The 22699-nt window shown below is 43.5% G+C and overlaps 1 protein-coding gene across 2 annotated transcripts; it reads left to right on the top strand.

Moving 5' to 3' along the window:
* Nucleotides 1-2677: 2677 nt before the first annotated feature.
* On the top strand, nt 2678-17252 carry LOC134622849 (ribonuclease inhibitor-like). 2 transcript variants are annotated; one of them, XM_063468181.1, is made up of 4 exons: nt 2678-2894; nt 2996-3165; nt 13226-13402; nt 16905-17252. In XM_063468181.1, exons 2-4 carry the CDS (start codon nt 3074-3076, stop codon nt 17080-17082), a joined length of 447 nt encoding a protein of 148 aa, XP_063324251.1. In that variant the 5' UTR covers nt 2678-2894; nt 2996-3073; the 3' UTR covers nt 17083-17252. The 2 variants fall into 2 exon arrangements, with proteins under 2 accessions (XP_063324251.1, XP_063324250.1); XM_063468180.1 differs by having other exon boundaries at nt 2993-3165.
* The last annotated feature ends 5447 nt before the right edge of the window (nt 17253-22699 follow it).

Below are 22699 nucleotides of genomic sequence, written 5' to 3'. Positions count from 1 at the left end.
CTGCACTTCACCATCCACTGACCCCACTCTGTGATTTCCACCACGCTGGACTTCACTGAGCTCCTGAGAGCCGTTCTTTCACAGATATTTGTAGAAGCAGTCTGCATGCCTGGGTGCTGATTTGGTGCGTATACGGTCATGGAAGAGAGACAGGAACACCTGAGTTCAGTGTTTTGGATGGTGAGTGAATCCTGTTGGCAGTATCCTCCTTCAAACCGAGGCAAAAATTGAGCATTTCTTGTGGTTTCCTGCCTATTTGGAGCTAAAAGAGGCCAACAAACATATGAGATATCAATGGAAAGCCCAGGATGGTCCTCTATCTAGCACAGCAGGAGTTAGTAGGGTAGCTTGAATAACTAAAAAGATATAGACCAAAAACAAATGTCCTTTACAGAGGACATAAATAGGCTGCTTCTCATGAGGATACTGTGTATATGAAGTAAGTGTCAGGAGAAAGTAAGACAGACACAAAGCAAACAAGTCGTTGTTCCAAAGAACATCAAAGAAAAGTAAGAAAATGTTTTAGAAGCATCAAACTGACGGGAACGATCAGCAGTTACAGAAATGTTTAGAGCTGCTGTACAAAGTCGTCACAGCAGATTCTGTCAGCAATGTTTACCATATTTCTTTGATCTTATAGACGGATCGTACTGCAGTGAATGATCACCTGAAACAGGTTTTCTTCTTCTTCCTGGATACGACTCATTTAAAAACTATATTAACTGCTGGAAGTCATGAAAACAGCATTTGGACAAACATGGAAACAATCTGTCATGTTGTCCTGTGACAATAAGTTTCCTAGCATAGCATTTAAAGTCTGTAGTTCTAATCTAAGAGTTGTAGTTTGATCAGTGGAGAGAAAGCTTTGAAAATGATGGTGGTGACGCTTCACTCCTGAGACTGAACTTAGGAAATACTGTGAAATATTTAAACCCTATGCAGACGTCCTGGAGCCTTCATCTCACAGCAGAGAACAGTCTCATTAGTTTTACTCAGAGGAAAACTTGTCCTGATCAAAATGAGGTTGCGGGAAAAGAACAGGAGAATCACATGACTAATAAATGAATAAATATATAAAGAGGAGCTACTGGAGCCAATGTGGACACAGAGTCACCAGGAGAACCCAGAGACGCTACAGAAGCTGATCTGTTAGTGTTCCCTTTGATTGCTTCCTTTCCTCAGTCTTTCCTGCCTCTCCTCCTTCTTTGTAATTGTTGTTCGATTTGACACTAGGACCAGTGTGCAGTGTGGGTCACCCTCAGACTGAGTGGGAGTGGGTTGGCCCACCGCATGACCCCCTGACTGTGACAGAGTCAGCGGTGGGTTGATTGTCGTAACTTCTCCTGTGTCGGCCCCTCTCAACAGTTTCTGACCATGTTTCTGTTGCAGACATGCTAACAATGCTAATGTTAAACGCTGCATAACTAATACTGGGACAAGAACTACATGTTGTGTTAAATAACAAAGAATCAGCAAAGACAAAGATGTTTGGACTTGTGTTTGATCCTGCAGCTGGAGCAGCTGTCAGAAACCACATCTGTAATGTGGCACAGAGTACAGTCTGACTGACAGCTACACTTTTGTTTTAGCTGCTTAGAGTTGATGCTGGAGGGGAAACTGCTCACCTTGGATATGTTTCTGTAATGTTATGGGTTCGAAATTGAGGATGAGAGTAAAACAATGATAGTCCAGAAAAGGTCGGTCAAACAATTGATTTTAATGCACGCAGCGTGGAGAGGTGTAAACTACAAAACAGTTGTACATCTCTGCCCAAAATACACTCTAGATTGCTTTTATAACATCAGGGTATTGTAACGCCCCTTCTTGCGTTTACAAGCACATAATTTGCATGTACAGAACATTCATGTATTTTAAGAATTAAATGCAAACACAGAAGTTCCTCCTTGTGGCATACTCTTAAGAATATGGTGATGATCTAAGGCCTTTGAGGTCACCATGGACTGAACATCCTTCCGTCACCTGTAACTAAGCAAACTCAAATACCACAAGAAGCTGAATACATTCAGGCCTTTGCTCAGCTACTATTTTACTGTACCAATATACTCAGCATATGAGTTATGATACATATATATTTAACTCAATCATTTTAAAGTAGTTATAACTGCACCTGTAATAAACATGTTAATATTTGACTATGATAACCCCTATAATACAAATTATAACATGATGTCAGCAGCTTCAATAAACACTTTGATGAAATGATAATTAATGCAATGATAAGATGATGGTTATGTAAAATAATCCCTGTAATTCCACAGTAACTAATCAGTTACTTCTTGAAAATGAACTAAACCAAGCTAATCTGCACACTGACTGAAAACATGAAGAATATAAGCAGCGCCCTCTGATGGAAGGCTTTTATTGTGAAGTATTTGCAGGAAGTGTGTATTAATAGCAAACTGCAGGCAGATCACTGAGTGTTTAATAAGACAGGCAGACAGGAAAAGCAGCTCATTAGTGTTGATGAAATCAATGAAGCATCACTTTGTTTCCAGACTGAACGCTGCCTTCAAACAGAAAAGTATCTCCACTTTACTCTGTGACCATCACATCTTATCTTATAAGAACTTCTGCACCATCTTTTACATTTGAATAGTTTTTAGCAAAAGTTTTAGTGATGAAGAAATGTGTTCACAGGAAGAGGAAGAGGAGTGGTGTTTGTGAGGAGGAGGAGCTGTCCTGCTGTGCTTTGTGTCAGGATGTCCTGAAGGATCCAGTCTCTACCAGCTGTGGACACTGGTTCTGCAGACAGTGCATCTGCTCATACTGGGACCAGTCTGCTTCATCAGGAGACTCGTCCTGTCCCCAGTGTGGAGAAAGATCCAGAACCAGAGCTGGACTGCAGACAGCCAGTCAGAGCAGCTGTGTACAAAGTAAGACTGAACATCTGTCTGCTGATGGACTCATTTCTGAAAACTGGACTTCTTGTTGTTGCTCAGCCATTGAAGAGTTTTCTTTCTCTTTCTTTCAGCAGATGTTGGTCTGCAGGAGGTTTTAGATGAACATAAGATCAGTCTGAGGAGGAGATGTGAACGTGTGACTGAAGGAAGTGATGAAACAGGAAGTAGAATCCTCCTCAACAGGATCTACACTGAGCTCTACATCACAGAGGGACAGAGTGAAGAGGTTCATACCCAACATGAGGTGAGGCAGCTGGAGACAGCTTCCAAGATGGACGCCCTCCATGAGTCTCCAATCAGGTGCCAGGACATCTTTAAAGCCTTACCTGACCAACAGAGACCCATCAGAGTGGTTCTGACCAACGGCGTGGCTGGTGTTGGAAAAACCTTCTCAGTGCAGAAGTTCACTCTGGACTGGGCAGAGGGCTTGGAGAACCAACATGTCAGTGTGGTGGTTCTGCTTTCATTCAGGGAGCTGAACCTGATCAGAGATGAGCAGTACAGTCTTCTGGAGCTGCTCCATGTTTTCCATCCAACATTACAGAAGGTCACAGCAGAGAAGCTGGCTGTCTCTCAGCTTTTGTTCATCTTTGACGGCCTGGATGAAAGCAGGACGTTCAGTGGATTTCACCAACAGGAAGCTGCTGTCTGATGTCAACAGTCAGAACTGTAGCAGTCAGCCAGCAGCTGACAAACCACATCCAGGGGAATCTGCTTCCCTCGGCTCTGTCTGGATAACTTCCCGCCTGCAGCAGCCACTCAGATCCCTCCTACATCGTGTTGACAGGCTAACAGAAGTACGAGGCCACTGACGCCCAGAAGGAGGTGTACTTCAGGAGGAGATTCAGTGATGAAGAGCTGTCCAGCAGAATCATCTCCCACATGAAGACATCCAGGAGCCTCCACATCATGTGTAGTATCCCAGTCTTCTGCTGGATCACTGCTACAGTTCTGGAGCACATGTTGACTACAGAGCAGAGAGGAGAGCTGCCCAAGACCCTGACTGACATGTACTCACACTTCCTGCTGGTTCAGACAAAGAGGAGAAGAACAAGTACCATGAGGGACATGAGACGAGTCCACAGGAGCTGACGGAGGCTGACAGGGAAGTTCTTCTGAAGCTGGGGAGGCTGGCGTTTTGAACATCTGGAGAAAGGAAACATCATGTTCTACCAAGAAGACCTGAAGCAGGTGTGGTCTGGATGTGACAGAGGGCCTCGGTGTACTCAGGAGTTTGTACAGAGATCTTCAAAAGAGAGTGTGTGATCTTCCAGAAACCAGTCTACTGCTTTGTTCATCTGAGCATTCAGGAGTTTCTGGCTGCTGTACACATGTTCCACTGTTTCACCAACAGGAAGACTGAGGTGGTGGTGGACTTCCTGAGGATAGAAAGGAATGAGGAGGAGGATGATGATGATGCAGGCAACTCTTTTCAGGATGTTTTTCCTGAGCAGAGCCATGTCTAAATCCCTCCAGAGTAAAAATGGCCACCTGGACCTGTTTGTTCGCTTCCTTCATGGCCTCTGTCTGGAGTCCAACCAGAGACTCTTAGTAGGTCTGCTGGGTCAGACAGAGATCAGTCCAGGAACCATCCAGAGAGTCATCAACAACCTGAAGGAGATGAACAGTGATGAAATCTCTCCTGACAGAAGCATCAACATCTTCCACTGTCTTGATGGAGATGAACCACCTCTCAGTACATCAGGAGATCCAAGAGTTCCTGAAGTCAGAGAACAAATCAGAGAGACTTTCTGTGATCCAGTGCTCAGCTCTGGCCTTCATGCTGCAGATGTCAGAGGAGGTTCTGGGATGAGTTGGACTGCAGGAGTACAACACATCAGAGTGGGGCGAAAGAGACTGATTCAGCTGTGAGGAACTGCAGAAAGGCTCGGTGAGTCCAGATGTGATCATTAACATCATTAATCAGTGTAGGTTAGTAGTTTACTTCTTCAGATATACACAGAACTAAATGACTGTCATTAGTTTGAGTTTCTGAAATTAAATGATATTTTTCTGTCGATCAGGAAATGTGTGTGTGCACTTAGCATGATCCTGCATTGGGTAGTCGTACGCTGTGTGTTGTAGACTCACACCTACATGTAGTACCTGTGTTGTGTCATTAGGGGGCAGTATTTTAAACCTGCTGCTGCTGTTGTTGGTCATTCAGACTTTGCTGTTAGAGAGACAGAAACAAGAGTCTATGAAGAGCTTCTTTGTAGTGAAGTGAACCCTGATGTTACAAACAGAGACAAATATCCAGAGCAGTCACCGTCTGAGTTTCTCCTCTGACTACAGACAGAACTGCAGACACAGAGTTTAGTGGCATAAACATGGTGAGTGAGGATGAAGGTGCTGAGGAAGACTCTGGTTTAGTGTGATTAAAGTGTGATGTACTGATGAGTGACAGAGCTGTGGGTCAGAGTGGCGGCTCAGAGGTGAACCAGCTGTGCTCTCTTACTGCCCACAGTGGGACAAACTGAGTGAGACACTGCTGACATCTGGACTGAACATGTGTCAAATCTGTGAGCTGAGGTCACAGCAGCACATGGACTCACTCTCATTCCTGCTGCTGCTTCCAATGTCTGACTTCATGTCCTCATTAATCACAGAGCTGATTGTTCAGTGTTTAGTTGTTGCCTGGCTGAAATGTCGTCCCTGTTTTCTGCTGATGGAATTCACTGCTGTGTTTCTGCTGCTGTTTACATCCCCAAGCTAACTTCCTGGCACTGCTCGCCAAAGTCAAGATGTCATCAGTGCTTTATAGACGGTGTGAGGTTCATGTTGTAACCACAAAGTGTTTGTGTCCGTACGCTGCAACCTTCCACACCATCCTTTATTGTACAGACTCAGCAGCAGCTCCATGATCCCAAATCCAAGAGTGGAGAACAGATTTGAAGTGTGTCACATCCATGTAGTCTCAGCTGTTTCCACCATGTTTCCACTGATATTGATCCTGTTCAATGACACGTTTCATATCAGTGAATATTGTTCTTTAGGGACGTCCACTGACATGTTTAAGTGTCCTGCTGGAAATTCACTCAAATCATCCATGAAATCCATGAAAATCCTTTTAGTGTTTCTAACTTCACCCTCTGTCCTCTCTCTCTCTCCATCCTCCTCACTGCTTCTTTCACTGATAATCACACAAACATCGTATTCAGCTACAAAATAACACAATAATATCACCTGATGATCATTATTATAAGAGCAGGATCCATATTTGATATCAGAGTAACACCTGCTTGGTTATGTGCAGTCATCATCAGTGACTGTGGGTCAAACAGAAGCTCTCTGATTGGTTGCTGACCTTGGTCACCTGTCCACTCTCACCTGTTTGTGTTTGCTCTCTCTTTGCTGTCTCCATCCTCTCTCTCCCTTTCTCTCCCTCTCTGTCTTTGTACCGTCACTCAGGTCCAATGGAAACAGTGACATTTACAAACCAATCAAAGACAAACTGATCCATGTCAGGTTATAACAATATTCAAAGTGAATTACAGGCTGCTGCTGGACACAGACAGGTAACATCATTTTGACTTGCTGTCACCTGGATCTGGACTCATAAACACTGAAGCCCCTGAACAGGAATACAAATCATGTTCTGCCAACTAGCGACACACCAGCAGATAATGGCTCAGAAAGCTAAAATGAGCCAATCATTTCTGTGTTTAGTTCCCTGAAATCAGATCTGATATCAGTCCAAACAGTCCAAATGTGTGTCTTCACTCTGACTCTGGATCAGATCTCAGTGACAGACTGTGGACATTATGGAAGCCTAAATGTGACACCATCTTCCCTCCTTCATCTGCAGATTAAAGCCAAGCAAAGGATTCTCATTAAAAGTCTGCAGGTCTGAGAGAGAGACTCGATCGTTTGTGTCAAACACAGTAAGAGGAGCTGAAGCACAGATGTGAAGAGCAGATGTTCATCAGATTATGACCCACTCTGTTTTGTCTTCATATACATTCAGTCTGTGTTTATAATGAAGATTTTCTGCTTTTATAATAACACATTTTATATTTTCTATCATCACAGACTGACTCAGTGTGGACTCTCAGAGTCTCACTGTGAAGTTGTGGCCTCAGCTCTGAAGTCCAACCCCTCCCATCTGACACAGCTGGACATGAGTGAGAACAAGCTGAAGGATTCATCAGTGAAGCTTCTGTGTGCTGGACTGGAGAGTCCAAACTGTCGACTGGAGACCCTGAGGTGAGTTCACTGACTGCGGCTGTTGTTTGTTTTTCTATATTTCAGGTCTTTGATTGATGTTTGAAACGTTCTTTAGTTCCTAAATGTTCAGGATGTGTCTGAAGACAAATGTAAAGAAGTTTGAGTGCTTTCAGAAATGTTGTGTCTTTCAAACGACTGAACAACAGTTTTTCCTTTTGGCTCCAAACAGAAGTGACAGACTTGAGCAGGTTTCATTTAAAGGCTGACAGAAGTGGAGTGGTGACGGGGAATGTTTGACAGGACAGTGTTTCAGCCTCCACAGGTTCATGTTGTGCTCCATCAGTCAGTGAAGATGAAGTCAGTGCTGATGAGGCTGTAGGAGTGTGTGAGGGATGTGAATGAGGATGATGAAGATCTGATGATAGCAGAAAAAACAGGCTGCAGAGTACTTTGAGCTTGGTGGGAAACAGAGAGAAAAAGAAAGACATGAATGTCAAAGCTGTTGATGGTATCAGAAGCTGACCAGTCCCAGTGTTTCCATGGAGCCCAGTCTAACATTTATTTATACTGTCACGGGGCTGCGACGGCTGGTGCTGCAGGCTCCTCCGGCTCGCTGAGCTCATCCACTGGCGATGCGGGCCCCTCCGACAACATTTCAGCTACTGACGATGTGATGATGATGGTGATACAGCAGTAGCCGGGTGGAGATGAGGGCAGTGTAGTTGATGTGGATGGTGAACATATGATTGCTGAAGCGGCTCCTCGACCCTTCAGCAGAGACGGATGCGTGACCAGCAGGTATCGAGACCTCTGGCAAAGGTGAAGCCTGGGTTGAGACAGCACAGGGCTCACAGCCGGCTCGTGATGCTGCAGTTGGGGCTGTGCGGGGCAGTCAGTCTGTTCCAGCCCAGGTAAAAAGTCCTCACTTAGCAGACTGAGCTCCTCTGAACATCCAGCAGAGGATCGAGGGGGCTGGGCTGTAGGCTGAGTAACTAGCAGGGCAGCTGGCTGAGCCACGGCTAAAGGCTGGGCAGCTGGCCATGTTAGCGATAGATCAGGTGACGGTGCTAGAGACAGAGCTACTGACTGTAGTGATATTTGTTGAGGAAGTTGAGCAGGTGCCTGAGCGGCTAACCGAGCTGCAGGTGCCTGAGTGGCTAACCGAGCTGCAGGTGCCTGATGGTGGAGTGAATGGTTGCACAGCAACAGCAATTGGTTAAGCAGAGTGAGAAGCAGTCAGTAGGGTGGCAGCAGCAGACAGTGAGGCTGTGGGTGGTGTGGAGGCTTCAGGCAGAGGCGGTACTAATTGCAGCTGCACAGGGCTCACGGCCGGCCCGGGATGCTGCGGCTGGGGCTGTGCAGTGCAGGCAGTCAGTTTGGGTAAAGGCAGCGAGATACAATCTTTAGCAACACTCTATCTCCTCAATATTTTCTACCCTTTTCTTTCTTTCTTCCATTTCCACCGTCACAGGGAAAGACTTTAACACACTAATGGAATTCATTTTACTCCCAGCAGCATTCAGAGCTGCTGGGGTGGGTAGTGGAGTGGAGGCTGCTGTAGGTAGGTGAGGTAGATGATTGAACTGAAGACCACTTAGCTATAGACTGGGCGGCTGCCTGAGTTACAGGCTTGGCGGTCTCACAGTCCGTAAGTAAACAAACAGATGGAAAATGAAAAATTGTCCTTATGACTCACCACAGCCAGCTGTTGTGAAGTCCGGGAATCCCGCTGCGGTGAAGAGCGCCGGCGGCGCGAGCATCGCTTCTTTGACGATGCCGGGGCCGGCGTGTCAGGCTGTGGTTCCATCAGCCAGTCGGGCTGGAAAGCAGACTACCACGATCGGGTAGAGAGAGTCTATTAGACGAGCGTAATCTGCTGCAGCTGGCAGAGGAGGACGAGCGGCAGGTGTGGCTGTCTCTAGTGCAGAAACACTTCCGGGTTCGCAGTCTCCTCAGCGAACCAAAACATCCGGAAGCTCACACGGAGGAACCCAAAACACCACACGGAAAATATAAACATAAACTAAAATACATGAGCCCTGGGTCCCTAGACCCAGGCCATGACATATACACTAACGTACAGAAGTGAATGGGAAAATGAATTCATAGTTTCAAATGTAGAAATAGTTCTCAGTTCATTTACAGAGTTTAATACAGTTCATGAGGAAATGAGAAATGTTCAAAACAGCAGCTGAGGAGAAATCTGCTTCACAAAGTTGGATCCAATTCCAATAGTTTGTGATGCACTTGAACGCAGCGTGAGCAGTTCACGGCCTAACCCCACAGAGACTGTCAGTCTGGACTTTTCTTTTTACCTGTTGGCTGTCAGTGAGATTTCAGAGCAATCAGAGACTGTGGGTCTGTGTATGAAGTATAATTCACGTGCAGTTGTAGAATGAATGGATTAACCCTAACCTGAGAAACATGGTACGCCCCGGCTCTGCTAGGCGACAGGGGAGGTAACATGAATGAGCCCAGAGACAGGAAGGTCAGATAAAAAAGAAAAACAAAAGGTTTATTTCCACAACTGAAAACTGTTAGTGAAACAACTCACTCGGCAATGAGGTGATTTAAACAAACAAAAAACCTATAAAGATTGACAGACCACGTGACTTCCGTGCATTGCTTTGTGGTTACCCGTGGCAACAACATCAAGACACTCCATCAAGCGCTAGCATTTCCAGCACCAGCAATCATTAATTCTGCAGTTTTAATCCCTACGTGCATTTTATTTGCCCCAAAAACAGTTCTGTTTACCCCTGAATGACGTCACATTTTCAATCTCTACTCAAATAACACAAGAACACTAGTAGACCGCTAATCATCTCACAGGCAGCAACGCTGGAGCCGCCTTTCAATGCCTCTCTCTATCGCTCGCTAGCAAAGTTGACCCAGACAGTAAAGCTAGTTCGAGGCTACGAGCCCGACACGGAACCCAAAGTATTATCCAGAGGTCTCCTTACTACTCTTTGGAGCCGCAGACCTGGCCGAGGTAACAAGAGAGTGCAAACATGTTGAGGGCTGTGTTAGTTCAGTGAGAGATTTATTTGGAAAGAAAACAGTTTTTAACTTGCAGTCAAAAACTAATGTGTACACTAATGCCTGCATTTTTATTTTGTTAAATACAAACATAATTGTAGCAAAAGTGCTGCCACGAGTCTGGCCAGAAAGAGCTGTTTATTTGGTAGTTCAATGAATGGCTTCAGATAGTAAGAGTGAGAAAAAAATACGTTCTTGTTTGCAGTTTTGTCGTGTTACACAATATTTTTAATAAAACAAACAAAACACTACATTTTAGGAAATATTAGTGGGGGTTTTCATGTTTGTACTACTTGGACACTAAAGTGGCCTCCAATGAGATGACGGTGCCAGAAGTGGCCCTCGGCTCATTTGAGTTTGAGACCCCTGCTCTAGAGAAAACTAGTCTCACCCTCTCTCCTAGTATGTAGGCTCAGCAAGAGCAATCACACAAAATGACAAAGGTCACAAGAAGAAGAAGAAAAAATAAACTTAGCAACACGCACAATGCAAACAATTCCTCGTTTATCTTCTAAAAATGTTTGGGAACTGTAATAAAAAGAACCATGTGTCTTCTGCAACATTACCAATAAGTTTGATGTGTCACACGGCCCTCTTCTTATTGGAAAAACAGAAGTTGTATCCAAGATGGCCGACTTCTAAAGTCATCACCCATCTGGAGGAGTTTGCTCCCTCACATATACTAATGTGCCACAAACAGGACTTTAATATCACCAACCATTCCCATTTTATTATGGTGTATCCATATAAATGGCCCACCCTGTAGATCAAGAGTATACAACCCCACAGTGATACCATATCAATATCAAGTCAGGGTGATTTTGCTTTCCAAAATGACTTACTCATTTAACAATTTCAAAATGCTCTTAAATTGAAATTTGATGTTTTCACAGGATGTTAGATCAATAGTATCCAATAGTATCCAACCTCACAGTGATACCATATTGATAGGTTTATAGCTTAACCCTATTCGCTGGAATGTTGAAGGCAATGTAATTACACAGCAAGCAAGACACGAGTAGGCAAGTTCTTCATGTTTCACGTGCACGGGAGAGAACTGGACAGGCGCCGTTCCTTCGCTTGACCCCAGTTGCTCTTGTCCGCTCCCCCATAACACTGCTCTTTTATTGTGGTTACATGAATATGCATAGGTTCATTAACATATGACCTCTTATATAGGTATACATGTGAACAAAGAATACCGTGTGTGTGTGTGTGTGTCCAGAGTTCAGCTGAGACAGTGTCCTTCACCCTGCCAGGCTAAGTAACAGTCTTCCAGCCAACCCAGGTGGCCTTGCATGGGAAGGAACAGACTCAACACAGTCGTTATCAGGGATTGTTTTGTTCGGCTCCAGCCTTGAGCCCGCAGCTGGCGTCAGAGGGGTAGCCGCATCAAGATGGCGATTTCTTTCCAACAGCTTATGAGAATTTCGAGCTGTTTTGTTTTAGCACTCCGACACTGATCTCTCCAAGATCAGTGTCATTTCATGCTGAAAGGTGTCATTCTACTAAGTGCAGAGACTGGTATTAATTTAAATAACTAACATTTTGTGATGTCTGAACTGTTTTTCCATGGCAAGTCACTAAATTAGAAATCCCCGGCCCCGTCTGCAGTACTGTGGGCGGGGCTGGGGATTTCTAATTTGATCTTGTTTGAATACTAGCTACATTGGTCGGTGCTACAACAGCTCCAGCTATTTGAATGATCTCTACTGAAGTCTAACACTGAAATAAAATGGTATCACTGGCTTGTTGTGGCTGTGATAGCTGCTAACAGGAGAGTTTATTTTCAGGATGTTATCAGAACGAGTGTAACTGGAACATCAAAGTTGTTATCGCAGTGCCAAAACTTTGACTCTGTCCTAAAACTCTTCACTGAGTCCTCAGACTAAGTGTTCAGAGGTGAGCCCACCTACTGGTCCTCAATAACAGGATTGTCATGAAACACTGGACTTAACCAACGGGGCAAACGGCTCTGGGTCAAAACATGAAAACAAATCTAAAGTAAAGTTTTATTGAAGTGAACTGTGGTGGTGCCTGGCAGGGAAAAGAGGAATGATAAGACTTACTGTAAATATAATGTAAATATATGTAATATATATAATATAATGTATATGTAATATAATATAAAATGTAAATATAATTATGTATGTATTGAAAAAGGAACAACTAAAATGATCCAGCTAAAAAAATGAAATCAGTTCTGTTTCAGTTCATGAGCTGCTTTTTTTTTTTCTTTACAGTTCCAACCTTTTATATTGAAATGAGCTGCTCATTCCTTCATTACATGACCTGCAAAAAACAATACATTGCACATTGGGCTGAATATGGAAAGGAAGCATCACAGTCCAGCTTCACTGAAGCTTTAAAGTCTCTGATATGAGATGAGAAATGAAGCAGCCAGAGCTTTTTCATGAGTGGAAATCCACTGTGACTGTGAGCTGCTGCTACAGCCTCCAGATTAGCCAGCAGCTCATCCTGCTCAACATTTTCTCACCAACTTTAATGGAAGTGTGATGTTTTCAGCTGCAGTGATGGTCAGGGTGGCTTCTCTTCCTCTTTCATTTGTAAAGCCACTTCTGCTGCTTTCATTCATTTGGAAGTCCTGTAGCTGTGATGTTCTGTCATTGCTGCACTTTGTAGACGCTCCCTGAGCACTGGTCTCACAGCCAGCTGCACATAGAGACCAGTGTTGTTAGTCCAGGTCAGAAGATGACTTGTTGCAATGAAAATGAGCTTGTAGTTTGTCTGCTTTAATCATGTGACTGGAAAAAGGTGTTGGACTTCAAATATGTACATTTCTTTCACACTTCACCTTTAAAAGTGAAGCCTTGTGGTTCCTGGAAGGAAAAACACGACTTTTTCAAGTCTTTTACTTTATCTTTTATGATAAATGTACGACTTTAATGTGAAACATTCAGAGTTTTTTCTCTTGCTGTGTTTGTTTGAAGCTGCTTCCTGTTGGCTTCAGCTGTTTGGAGTTTCCATTTTCTAAACTTCTACATTCTGAACCTTCTTCAGCTCTGAACAGATGATGAAACACTGAATGATTTCAAGCTCTTTGTCTAATAAACTTACATCTTTCATTCTTTATACAGATTGAAGGACTGTGATTTGTCAGAGATCAGCTGTGATTATCTGGCAGCAGCACTGAAGTCCAACCCCTCCCATCTGAGAGAGCTGGACCTGAGTAACAACAACAACCTGCAGGATTCAGGAGTGAAGCATCTGTGTGGTTTCCTGGAGAGTCCAGGATGTGGACTTGAAACTCTGAGGTCAGTCAGCATGTTTTAGTTGTGCTGAGATGAATATGATGTGAAAGTTGTGCTGACACTAAACTGCAGACATCAGGCTGATATTATACTGATCCACACTGAGGATCTTCGTGGTAAAGTCTGTTTTCTTCTCTGGTTTAGTCCATTGACTGCAGCAGAACAATGTTCACATTTCAAACCTTCAAAGAAGAAGAAAAATCCTCCACTGCATAATTCACTGTGAAACTCTCCAACTCTTCATTCCACCTTAAAGTCTGTCTGACACTGAAATCCAAAGCAAAATGTGCGTTTGCTTTACAGACAGCAGTCCAACACAAACATACACACATCATCCAAAACACAGTCCAACATCCAAATCTCCTCCACTGCAGCATGAATGATGGAAAGAGAAGGAGGAAGACTCTGACATTCAGGGTTAGAATGAGTTTCATGAAGCAGACTGTGAAGATCAAAGCTGCATTAGAAGCTTACATGAATGAATGAGTGGACAGAAGTGGACAGAGATCATCTGAAGCACTTCAAAGGCTTTAAATCAGCACATTTCTCTTTATTCTTCATCAACTCTGTTAGTTTCTCTCAGTTTTCTGTGGAATGAAACTAACAGCAGGCTAATAAGATGCTGACCAATAGGTTTCTATTAAAGGTTGTAATTTGTATGTGAAAAAGTGCTTTGGCTCAGCAGGGATCAGCTTACAGGTAGAATACAGCTGCTGGATGGGATTAGCATGTCATAGCTATCTACCAAACTGCTAACTGGGGGATTTCAGGCCATCTATGGATCATTTTTGCTAACTGTTTATTCAGCTTAGGCTCACAGGGCTGCAGCCTGTGCCCTAGCTGTCATAGGGCAAGAGGCGTGGTCCACCTGCACAGGTGAGCAGTCCATCACAGGGCCAACAGAGAGAGAGACAGAGAAGCACTCTCTCACATCCACACCTACAGCCAATTTAGAAGCACCAATGAACCTAAGCAGCATTTCATTGGACTGTGGGAGAACATCCAACCTCCACAGAAAGGCCAACAAGCTTCAACCTACAACCTTCTTGCTTTAAGGCACTAGTGCGAACCACTTTTCCCCATTTCAGCCCAAATCCTGCATCTTCCTGTTTCTGACTCCAGGCCAGCTCCACTAACACTTTCTCATCAGACACTGCCACCTAGTGGAGGAAGTCTTAGTTCCATCTGAAGCTTCAGATTACAGTTAGTTCCTTTACAAAGAGGTGGAGGTGGTGGGGACACAGCACCATCATCACTGAGTGCCATAGGACACTTAACCTTTGTTTCCATATGCTGGGAACTTCCTGTTGTTCCAAGGAGGACTGGAAAATGTGTGGAAATCTCCCAGTCACTTCCTCACAGCACACTTCAATCATTTCCCTCCCACAGCATCAGGACCAGGGCTGTTTCTCTCTTTGGTCCCACTAAGAGATTTCCACACAAACACCTCATCAGTGGGACTCTCAGAGCTACCAGCCCTTTGCTACAATCACAAAGCTCTTCTTTAAAATCAATGACATCAAAGCTGGAATCCAATGAGTCCAAGTCTTCTGCTGATTCAGCATCACATTCATCTTTGCTCCTTGTTCTGCATCCCCACTAGGGATGGGTATTGATAAGATTTTAACGATTCCGATTCCATTTTCGATTCTGTTTAACGATTCGATTCTTTATCGATTCTCTTATCGATTCTTTTGAAAAAGGAGAACACTCAGGTCGATTAGCTTAGAACTTTGTTTTTATCTTCTCTTTGAACAAGATAGAAATTTAGGAGTAACATGGCCTTACAAATCCAACAGTGCGTTCTCAAGAGAACCAGCCTTCATTGGGGTGTCACAGGGTCCCCAGGAAAAAAAAATGTAAATGTAAAATAATAAAATAAATATTCTTCTGTAGTATAACATAAATTATTCTGTAGCAATTACACAAGAATATCCAGTAATGTCCCTGCCTACAATTAAACACCTTCACTTACCGAAAATCAGGGGCATCTGCTGTGACAAATGGGTGCAAGGCTTTGACCACAAACTTAGTCACAGCTCGGTTCCTGGCCTGAAAGGAGACGCTACCGGTAGACTGCAGCGAGAACTGCCAGCAGCTGAGCCAGCCAGACTCTCTCTCTCATCACGGTCACCTAAATGCACAGTAATGGCAGGTTTTGTAATAAAGCAGATCGCGCTAACATAATATGCACTGTTAGTTGATTATTTACCTGCCGCATTAACGGGAGAGGACGCGCAAACGTTACCACTGCTGCTGAGTTCAGATTCACGAGTCCGGAGCGGAATTAAAAACACGACATTCATTTAAGGTCATCGCGTGTTTTGTGAGCAAATGCTTTTGCAGATCCGTAGTGTTTCCTCCCTTAAGTGAAATATCTACTTTGCAAGTATTGCAAGTTGCCCTGTTGTCATCCGTTCTCCTAAAGTATAAACAAACTTTTTAGCGTTTGAGCCGCCATGTTTCCTGCCAGGTAAATGACGCTCCGCAACGTGGTGACGTCATTCTGGGCGACTGGAATCGATAAGGGAATCGTTTGCAAAAATGGCAAACGATTCCAAGGAATTGAAACAGTGGGAACCGGTTCTCAACAAGAACCGGTTTTCGATACCCATCCCTAATCCCCACCATGGACTTCATTCCTTTCCAAGCCAGCCTTGAGTGTCCTTTATTCAGCTCATTCTCTGCTTTACTTTTAGACCTGATTTTAGCTGCTTTATTTCTATTTGAACAAGTTTCTGTGCCTCAATCTTGTTCTTCTCTCCCTCATAACAAGACAGCTTCTTCTGCCTGAGAACATGTTGGAGGGATTTACTAATCCAGGGCTGCTTATTGGGGAAAATACTTCCTGTTTTCAAAGTGATCCCCATTTTCCCCAGAAAGAAATGTAAGTAGAAATCGATGTGTGTGAGAACATGAGCCTTTAAAAAGGCTCTTCTGAGGCTGCTGCCAGTGGTCAAAGCCTCAAACAAAGCTCTGTAAGTAAATATGTGATCATAGCTTTAGTTTTTAAATGTTTATTCTACTTAACACAGATCAGGTGGAACAACTCAAATAAAATATATTAAAAAAAAAACTAAACCAAAGAAGTAACTGCTGACATCTGAAAAGTCTAAGTAATCATCAGCACTCACTTTGTTCAATACTGAATACATTGGAGCACAAATTGTCCACATTTCTGAAATATTTCTGTGTGTAACTGTTACCAATTTAGACCTGGCTGTGGTTGTTATCTAAGTGATAATCATCAATTCTACTAAAACGAATACAAAATAAAGGAATTTGACACATTTTGTTGATATCAAAAGCACACTGAACAATTCAGTGTTGTTTTAATGCTGTTCTCTCTTCACTTCTTCTCCTCTGATTCTCTCCACATGTTGCTCTGCATCAGTGCTCAGTTTCCTGACAAAAACAAGATTAAATATTGCAAAATATAATAGTATCTCATTACACTTCAACATAAGTGTTTTATTTTTGTAATTGTTTATCTGTTATTTTTCAGACTGAGTCACTGTGACCTGTCAGAGAGAAGTTGTGAAGCTCTGTCCTCAGGTCTCAGCTCTCAGACCTCTAATCTGAGACAGCTGGACCTGAGTAACAGTAACCTGAAGGATTCAGGCGTGAAGCTTCTGTCTGAAGGACTGAAGAGTCCACACTGTACACTGGAAACTCTCAGGTGAGATCAAGCATTTGTCTTTCATCAACTGACAGAATTAGCAGATTAATAATAAGGCAGTCCTCTAATAAGAGGAGAAGTGGAGGTGTTTTGAAGGGCAACATACTCTTATGTTAACAAGACAGGAAGTAGCTCCTGGGAACTGCTTCCTTTGTTATTGTCTAAGTAGAAACATGATGGTAAAACAGTGAGTTTGCAGAGGTGAATCCACAGCACACAACACAACAATGCTGTTGCGTGCTGAAAGCAGACTTCTCACAGATTCTGAGACTGCAGGTTTCATCACTGACCAACCAAAATTCACTGAACCAGCAGTAAATGAACGTCCAAAACTACGCTTCACGTTTGAAAAAACAGATGATCAGGGGGATTTGTGTTTACATCTTTTTTGTGTAATCTGTTCACCTGCTGTTTCAGCTGTTTGGTGGTTGTTGAGATGGTTTTGTGACCTTTTAGCTGAGATTCTGACATTTCTGTAGATACCACACATGTCTAATTACTTTGTATAGCATGAATGGCCATAACGAGGTTTTTAACAGTAAGAAAAGTTAAAGACGAAGGAGATTGTTGTGGACTTCAGGAGAATGCACACCCAACATGCTCCTCTGACCATTGACGGAGTGTCTGTGGAGAGAGTGAGCAGCACCAAGTTCTTGGGTGTGCACATTACAGAGGATCTCACATGGACGTACAACACCACAGCACTGGCCAAGAAATCACAGCAGCGTCTCTTCTTTCTCCGCAAACTAAGAAGAGCAGGAGCACCAGCCCCCATCATGTACACTTTCTACAGAGGCACCATCGAGAGCATCCTGTCGAGCTGCATCACTACGTGGTTTGGAGCCTGCAATGCGTCCTGTCATAGAACCCTCCAATGCATAGTGAGAGCTGCAGAGAGGATCATTGGTGTCTCTCTCCCCTCCCTCCAGGACATTTACAGCACCCGTCTCACTAAAAAAGCCCTTTGCATAGCGGCTGATCCCACGCACCCAATGCAAAGCTTCTTCAAGCTGCTGCCGTCAGGGAGGAGACTGCGGAGTCTCCAGGCCAGGACCAGCAGACTGAAGGACAGCTTCATCCATCAGGCTGTCAGGAAGCTTAACTCCCTCCCGATTCTGCCCCCTCTCCCCTCTCTCCTCCACGGTCTCACTGAACTCTGTCACACACACACACACTCTCTGACTCACTCACTGGCCTGCACCAGTTATTAGTCACCTTGTGGAGCATTGGACTGCCATTACCTCATAAGACTTTGTTACACTATCTCCTACCGTACATTACCAAATCTCCATTTGCACTATTTGCCTATTTGCACTACCTTGCCTGGTCTACACCCAATGTCATTTACCGTTACCTGAATATTGTATATTGTATATTGTATAGCTTTTTTTTTTGTTATATGTAAAATTGTACTGTATTTATTCAAATTTTACTTTTTTTTTAATTATTTTAATTATTTTTATTGCTGCTACTTCATCTAGGGTTTGAGAGTAACGAAATTTCTATTCTCTGTATGTCCTGTACATATGGCAGAATTGACAAATAAAGTTGACTTTGACTTTGACTTTGACATAAACATTTAACAGTGCAAATGCAAATTCCTTGCTGACAGTTTAACCAAAAGGCATTTCCAGTAGAAATGGGCTGACATATCCTGAGCATAACCATGTATAATATCCACTGAAGTTAAAAAGAGGTGCTTTGCAACATTAAACTGCAGTGCAGTGTGTGCAGTACGTATTTTTCGGACCATAAGGTGCATGGGATTATAAGGCACATTAAGCGAAACAAAGCAGTCAGAGAAATCAAACTTCATTCAACTCATTCTTCCTGCTTCCTCCACTTCTGTACCATTGATTCATTAATGCTGAATTCTCTCACAGCTGCTCTATTCCCATGTTGTTGCAGTATATTAATGACTAACCTCGTATTGTGGATGGATTATCTCAGTTGTTCTCCTGACTGAAGTTAGGAGTGCTAAGAGGATAGATATGTACATGAGTGCAGGTGGTGATCAGTGCCAAACATGGAATGATGCAGTGAACACAGTGTAGGGTCATGTGTTAGTGGTGGGAACAGTCATATGGTTATTGTTCATGAGTCCAACAGCAGAGGGGAAGAAACTGTTCTTGTGGCGAGAGGTTCTGGTGCGAATGGACCGGAGCCTCCTGCCTGAGGGGAGCAGGTCAAACAGACTGTGTCCAGGGTGAGAAGGGTCAGCTCTGATCCGAGCTGCACGCCCCAGTGTCCTGGAGGTGTACAGGTCCTGCAGAGATGGGAGTTTGCAGCCAATCACCTTCTCAGCAGAGCGCACAACACGCTGCAGTCTCTGTTTGTCCCTGATAGTGGCTCCAGCGTACCACACGGTGATGGAGGAGGTGAGGATGGACTCGATGATTGCAGTGTAGAATTGAATCATCGTCCGTGTTGGCAGGTTGAATTTCTTCAGCTGCCTCAGGAAGTACATCCTCTGCTGGGCTTTCTTTATGACGGAGGTGATGGTGGGCTCCCACTTCAGGTCCTGGGTGATGGTGGTACCCAGGAAGCGGAATGAGTCCACAGAGGTGATGAGGGTGTCAGTCAGGATGATGGGGGGGAGTGGGGCTGTGTGCTTCCTGAAGTCCACAATAATCTCCACTGTCTTCTGGGCATTCAGCACCAGGTTGTTGTGGCTGCACCAGGACACCAGACATTTAACAGTGCAAATGCAAATTCCTTGCTGACAGTTTAACCAAAAGGCATTTCCAGTAGAAATGGGCTGACATATCCTGAGCATAACCATGTATAATATCCACTGAAGTTAAAAAGAGGTGCTTTGCAACATTAAACTGCAGTGCAGTGTGTGCAGTACGTATTTTTCGGACCATAAGGTGCATGGGATTATAAGGCACATTAAGCGAAACAAAGCAGTCAGAGAAATCAAACTTCATTCAACTCATTCTTCCTGCTTCCTCCACTTCTGTACCATTGATTCATTAATGCTGAATTCTCTCACAGCTGCTCTATTCCCATGTTGTTGCAGTATATTAATGACTAACCTCGTATTGTGGATGGATTATCTCAGTTGTTCTCCTGACTGAAGTTTGGTCCGTTTACAGCATCCTGCTATGCGATTGCATTTGTCCCTAACCATCAGGAACCTTCACAGTTTCCTGTCTCCATTTATGTTGGAAGTGATAGCAGAGCTGTATGTTTGAATTTTCTCAGAAATCTCTCAGTCAGAACATGCTATATCATGTTTAGGTAACTAGCGAAACTAGCGAGCTAACTTCCGCTAACTTCCTGCTAACTTCTAACTCCGTTAAATGTAATGAATTCTGTTTTCATGGGTGCCTGGATGTTAAACTTCATAGTTACACCTGGTAAAGTAGCAATGCTGATTTCATTAAAGGTGAAAGAATTCAGACAGTTTTAAACTCTCAGTAATGTTCGTTTGACTTCGGGACTTTAAAGGACGGAGTTTAGGACCCAGATTACTCCCAGCTTTACAAGCACCTTAGTCCGACAAATACGGCAATAACGACGGCCCGCTTGTATGTTCTACAAAAAAAAGTGCTCTTTTGTGTATCTGATGGACAGTGTTGGGAAGGTTACTTTTAAAATGTATTCCACTACAGAATACTGAATACATGCCCCAAAATGTATTCTGTAACATATTCCATTACGTTACTCAATGAGAGTAACGTATTCTGAATACTTTGGATTACTTAATATATTATCATGCTGTTTACAACTACATGAATGTTCTATTGCTGTGATTTATTACTGTTACTGAAGGTCCGCGGCTCCGAAACGTAGTAAAGGGACCTCTGGCTAATACGTCGGGTTAGTGTCGGGCTGGTAGCCAAAAACTAGCTTTACTTTGTTGTCTGGGTCAACTTTGCTTGTGGGAGACAGAGAGAGGCGTTGAAAGGCTTCTCCAACGGAACTTATTGTTTCCGGAGGAAAACACGAACACAGTGTACAGTTGAATCTTAATAGCTTACTTACAGCTGGGCTCGTCAGGCACTCTTCTTGGCTGCAGTGGTTATTATTATATTTACATGCTTCCAGCTCCCGTTTTCGCTCCGTGACAGCTCGGACTTTTCCTTTTTCTCCCTCCCTCGCTCACAGACACATAACGTGTATGGCAGTCCATTCTCCCTGCAGCATGGACTACACTGCCCATCATGCTACATTCTTTAGAGCTATATCTGTAGCATTCTGTCTATTAGCTTAGCACAACAACAACAACAAAAAGGCGCTCTCTCACCCAGGAAACATGCAGAGAGAGAGCGTGTCACCCTGTAACCATGGCAACCGTAATGCTGCCATCTGGAACAACAGAACAGCTGTCAAACAAACCCAAACAATCCTGACCCGCGACAATATGAAACAGGGAAGTACCGCCGTGTAATCCATTTATTTCAACAAAGTAACTGTATTCTGAATACCACCTTTTTAAACGGTAACTGTAACGGAATACAGTTACTCATATTTTGTATTCTGAATACGTAACGGCGGTACATGTATTCCGTTACTCCCCAACACTGCTGATGGACAAACACCAAACCAGTTAAGCTGCACCATTTTTACAAAACAATTCTGGCTCATCCTTTTCACTCAACAATCTACTTTCCCCATTCACATTCTCTGTTACCATGCATTCTCCATCCTTTTTCGGCACTGCGCATGCGTGTTTTACCCTTTTATTTTGCGATATGTCATTTTCTTATCATTGCCTAGCTTTCTACCGGTATTATCGTGAACGATATAGTATGGCCCAGCCCTACTAGACAGACCCATCACCAGCTTTTTCCAGCTTTTTCCACTGGTTACCAGTACGTCGTAGAATCCACTTCCAGATCTTGTTGTTTGTCTTTAAATCTCTGAATGGATTGGCTCCTGTGATGGCATGCCACACATGGTAAGCTCCACACCTCACCGCCAGTTGATTCACTTTAGTTTAATTTACAGTCACTACTTAAAATATCCTACTTATTGTTCAATATTGTTTCTTTATTAAATGTATTTATTTTTCCATCACACCTTCCAATGTTTATATGGCGTGCACACATATTAACCTTGCAAGGTCAAAGTTCTGTTTTATGTTATATTAATACATCTCTCTTTGTTTGAGTTACCTGGGGGTTGGCGTCTTCTCCTTCTGTCTGGCAAAAGGTGTGGCAAAGGGCTGGGAGAGCTGAAATACAACTGACAGCCTAATTGGACAGAACCACATGCTTCATTGCCTGGGGGGTGTTTCATGTTTGTTTAATTGTTTTGTATTAGTGGGTTATATGGCAGCCATTTTGTTTTCTCCCGTGTGTGTCATTTGGTTTAGCTAAACCAGTATTTAAGTTCCCCCGTGTGTCATTTCAGCAGGTCAGTTTACCTTATGTTTGTTTGAGGTTTTGTTAACTATTATTTTGAGTTTAGTCTATTGAGTTGACCTCTTTTATTGGTCTGCCTGTTTAAGTTTTGGCTTTGTTAAATATATTTTCATATTTTTGGGTCAATAAAACCCCTTTTTTGAATTAAACCACCTGTGTCCTTTATGCTTTACTGCTTGGTCCCTGACAGCTCCATCTTATCTCTCTTTAACAAAATAACCCAAGCAGAGCCCTCAGGTCTGCAGATAG

This window comes from Pelmatolapia mariae, unplaced genomic scaffold (genome assembly GCF_036321145.2).
Source record: "Pelmatolapia mariae isolate MD_Pm_ZW unplaced genomic scaffold, Pm_UMD_F_2 NODE_ptg000245l+_length_22699_cov_1, whole genome shotgun sequence".
In the NCBI taxonomy this organism is placed as follows: domain Eukaryota; kingdom Metazoa; phylum Chordata; class Actinopteri; order Cichliformes; family Cichlidae; genus Pelmatolapia; species Pelmatolapia mariae.
This window is presented reverse-complemented; position numbering and strand designations above follow the sequence as displayed.